Raw genomic sequence first — 4,618 nt, forward strand, 5'->3', positions numbered from 1 at the left:
TTTACTTTTCTTGAGATAAAATTTATGAAAAAGAAATTAAAACAATTTAAATTAGTTGTTAATTATGTAAAAAATGAGAGACAAAATAAATTAAATATAATTTAAATTAAATTTTCACTTGAAAATTATACATTTCTAAAACAAAATAATTAAATGAAGTTGATATATATTTGCTTATAATTTATGGCAAAAAAATGAGTGTATTTTTGGCTTACATTTTGTTAAAAATAAAGTGTATACTAGTGGAATTCAATACATTAACTTTGTTATATATCTTTAATATTAATCATTTTGTAAATTAAAGTTTGAATACTATTCTTCAAAAAAATAATAATAATTTTTTAATTATAAAATAAATATTCAAGAAATATATGCAGTAACTTGGACATGATAATAATTGATTCATATAGGTAAACATGCTGATAAAAAAACATCGTATAATATAAAATAAAAAGTGAATAATATAATAAAATGTTAAATATGGTTTTGGTCCCTATAAATATCTCAATTTTGACTTTTAATCCCTATAAAAAATATATTAACTTTTAGTGCCTATAAAATCACTTTCGCACTCACTTTTGGTCCCTCTTCAAGGACTAAAACTGAGTGCAAATATAATTTTATAGGACTAAAAGTTAATTTTTTTTATAGGGACTAAAAGTCATTTTAGATAATTTTATAGGGACTAAAAACATATTTAACCATATAATAAAGCACAATAATAGAAAAAAGTAACAGTTATTTTGAGCTTATGTCTTATAGCTTATAGTTTATAAGCTCATATGACAATTTAGACCTGTTTGGTAACGGTTTTTTCATCACTAGTTTATAACTTATTTTACTAGCATATAATTTATTTTTCAAACGCTATTTTAAATAGCGTTTTAACTTATCATTTTTCTTCTTTTTTTATTCTTATTATTTTAGCATAAACTCATTTTTATCCTTTATAATTTATTTTAATTTCAAATTAAATAATTATATATTAAATTATAAATCTTAACTATCAGTCATAAGCTATCAGCTATAAACTATCAACTAACTTATTAGTCAATCGCTATTTATATCAAATAGATCCATAGAATAAAATTTTCTCTAATGAGATTGATAGTGGATGTATTTTTAACCAAAATAATATATCTCAAATTCTATTTTACAGGAGAATTCATCAACACCTATAAAATTTTTAATATCAATTAATTTTAATTGGACGAAAAAAGAAAACCTAATTATATTAATAAAATATCACAAGATTTATTTAAGTTTCATACATATTTGGTTGAATACCACAACAAAAGTTATAAAAGATCTATTAAAATTCTTTGAAATCCCAATTCAATATAAATCCTTAGCGATTTATTTATCTTTTTTTTTCAAAAATAAATTTTCATGCAAATCAAATCAGATATAAAATTTATATCAAATAAAATATTTTGATTATTAAAAGTTTCAATTGAAAGATTTCAGATTTAAACATTTATAACGGAAAATTCTTGAATGAACATTCATCTTACAATTAATAATTAGGCACAGCCAAAATCAAATAATTGTAAGTGATAAAAAAAGTATTTTAATTTAAAAAAAAAATCTTACTACGATAAATAAAGCAAACCAAACCCATGTTTTTTTTTTCCCTATACAATCCTTTCTGGCAATTATTGATCTAATTTTTTAGGGTCTGAACCCAAATAATATTGTTGTGTAATTTTCTATAGACTATACTATTTAATAGAATCAAATCTATATTGAATTTTGGTATATTATTTTTATTAATTTTTTTTTTTGTTTACTATCCCAAAAATATATTTACGAGTTAGTTTTTTTTTTTTTGTTTATCAAATAATTAAATTTTTCATAATTTCAAAATTGAATCAAATAATGTAATAGCGCTAATTTATTGAATTTTAATGTATTTTTTATTTTGAATTTATTATTATTGAATATATATTTTTACCCTTTTAAATAATTAAATTATATTATATTTTTAAAATTAAAGATATATATTTTTAGCAAATATAATCTTAATTTAATTTTAAATCAAATATAATATTATTTTATAACGAATCTTAACAAATCTAATATAAATTAATAATGTGTATAGAAAAGGAAAATATTATAAGAAAAAGTTGAAGCCAAACTAATGGTTAATCAATAATATTAATACATTAAACAAAAAAAAATTCCTTAAAATTTATATTTTTAGAATAGATATATTAGAGTTATTGACAAGCCTCATATAAATTGAGAAAGATGGCGACTTTGATTTTAAAAGGGTTTAACAATAATATTTTTTTATTAAATTTAAAATCTCTGGTTTGCTCTATTATCCTATTAAAATCTTTATATGTGAAATTTATGTGAATCAAATTTAAAGATATGATATAAAAAATTGAAAATCAAATCAAATTGACGGATTTGATTATTAAACACTTTCAGTCAAAAGTAAATAATAATCAAATCACCAAAATAATTTTTAAATTAAAATCACTATTTATCAAATAGAAAGATTGACACAAATATATTTTTAATCATAATCTAAAATTATATATCATTAATCACTAAAAAAATCACTATGTAAAAAATCATAATAAGATCTTTTATATATTTTTTATAAATAATTGAAAAAAAAGTAACTTGAACGAAACTAGGGTGAAGAACATAGTAGTATTATTTCACACCTTTGGTTGGTTTTCTTGAAGAACTTAATCATAATTTCATCATGTCTCAAAAAGATTACTTGGTTTTATTACGTCTTTGGTTATCCCCTTATAACCACCAACTATATTCTTTAGAAGGTGGCTCTTCTCCAAAGCAAATTTCTATACCTTTGCCAAATCTCTCACATCATGTTGTTTCCAATTCTTGCAACGGATTAATGTGTTTGTACACAGATTTTTCTTGTGGAAGAGATGTTTTTCTATGCAATCCAACAACGAAAGAGACGAGGCTTCTTCCATCGTCATGTTTGGCTGCAAAAATCAAAGATGGTATGATACTAGGTGTCGGAATGGGACATGATTATAGAAACAATGATTTAATTAAGGTTGTTAGGATGTGGATTAGCTACCACAATTGTCGTTGTAAAAATTATATTGTTGAAGAATATGATTTAAGAAGTGATTCTTGGAAGATAATTGAAAGTGGTAATCCATGGAGTTGTGAATTTGATACTTGTTCTTTTGCAATGCATTTCAAAGGGGTTTATTATTGGTGGGGAAAAGTTAAAGGCTTGATTACAACAATTGTTAGATTGGATGTAGGAGGTGGAATTCTTACCAAGGTGGCATTGCCAAAAGATGTTGATATTAGTTCTTCAAGTGGAAGATATTTAGGTGTTTTGAATGAATATATAACATTGGTTTGTCGTAATTGTTGTGATCAAAATGCAAACTTTGACATTTGGGCAATGCATGGAGGTGGTGGTGTGGATTCTTGTTGGACCAAAGTTAGAACTATAAAGCATAGTTCACCTTGTGTTCCACTAGTATTTTGGGAGAAAAATGAGCTTCTTTTGAAAATGTTTGATAAGGTGAAATCTTATAATGTTGATACTAAGGAAGTTCATAATGTCAATTTTGAGAATGAAGGAAGAGGAATTGTTGATATATGTGAGGCTATATTTTGTGTCAAGACTCAAATTTCAGTGAATCCTCCTCTACCAATAATGATTTAGCTTAGTGGAATGAATTAGTTTCTAAAAATATGAAGGGAAAAAAAGTCATCTCCTTTGATTTTGTTTTATTTATTTTTAAAAATTAACTAACCCTTTCTGCTTATCATCTTGAATTTTATGTATTCTTATTAGAGCAAACATATATTAAATAGGTATTTTTAACGTTTTTTTTGTTGCAAATTTTAGAATTTGATTTAATAATGTAATAATGATATTTTTGCTATTGACAACGAATAAGATTTTGAATTTTGTTAATGACTTTATTCCATAACATTTGAAAACAACAAATAATATGTATATTTTATTCCTAACATGTTACTTTGACATTGCTTGTGTGTCCATATTTTACTTGCCCCAAAAGGAGAAAACGATATGTGAATTGTTTCGAGTGATTATGGAAAGAAGAGACCAAACTCTCATCTTAAAAAAGAGAAACCAAAACTCTCGAATTTTTTAAATAGGAATTTCCTTCCAAGAGTAGACCATATAATGATAGTGTAATAATGATTGATATTTTTGTTATTGACAATGAATAAGATTTTGAATTTTGTTAATGACTTTATTCCATAACATTTGAAAACAACAGACAATATATTTTCTTAGTTTATGTGTTATTTCATTGTTTTTTTTATTTGTAAGAGAAATTTTTTCTAGAGCATGCTCAATATAAAATTAGAAAGCAAAGACCAGTCTCCAGGGCTTTGGACAGTAGAGTAGAACAAAAAAAAATTACAGCTCAACGAATCAATTTACATCAGAACCAGAACTACTACCATCCTCACCATCAGTATGATCAGACCCAGAGTTGTGACTACCTGTTTACGGTGATTTCCGGTAAACAACCGCTAGTCCTCCAAACTATAATAAATATGATTTGGTTACTCGCAGGATCGACTAGATTGATCCTAGGACATGGTCAAACGAAAGGTTTATTGATGTGATTTG

The 4,618-nt window shown here is 24.3% G+C and overlaps 1 protein-coding gene across 1 annotated transcript; it reads left to right on the top strand.

Moving 5' to 3' along the window:
- Nucleotides 1–2,719: 2,719 nt before the first annotated feature.
- Nucleotides 2,720–3,673, top strand: LOC131648752 (uncharacterized). Its single transcript, XM_058918482.1, has one exon. The coding sequence runs from the start codon at nt 2,720–2,722 to the stop codon at nt 3,671–3,673; it is 954 nt and encodes a 317-aa protein (XP_058774465.1).
- Nucleotides 3,674–4,618: the final 945 nt, after the last annotated feature.

The sequence above is a fragment of the Vicia villosa genome, linkage group LG2 (genome assembly GCF_029867415.1).
Source record: "Vicia villosa cultivar HV-30 ecotype Madison, WI linkage group LG2, Vvil1.0, whole genome shotgun sequence".
Taxonomy (NCBI): Eukaryota; Viridiplantae; Streptophyta; class Magnoliopsida; order Fabales; family Fabaceae; genus Vicia; species Vicia villosa.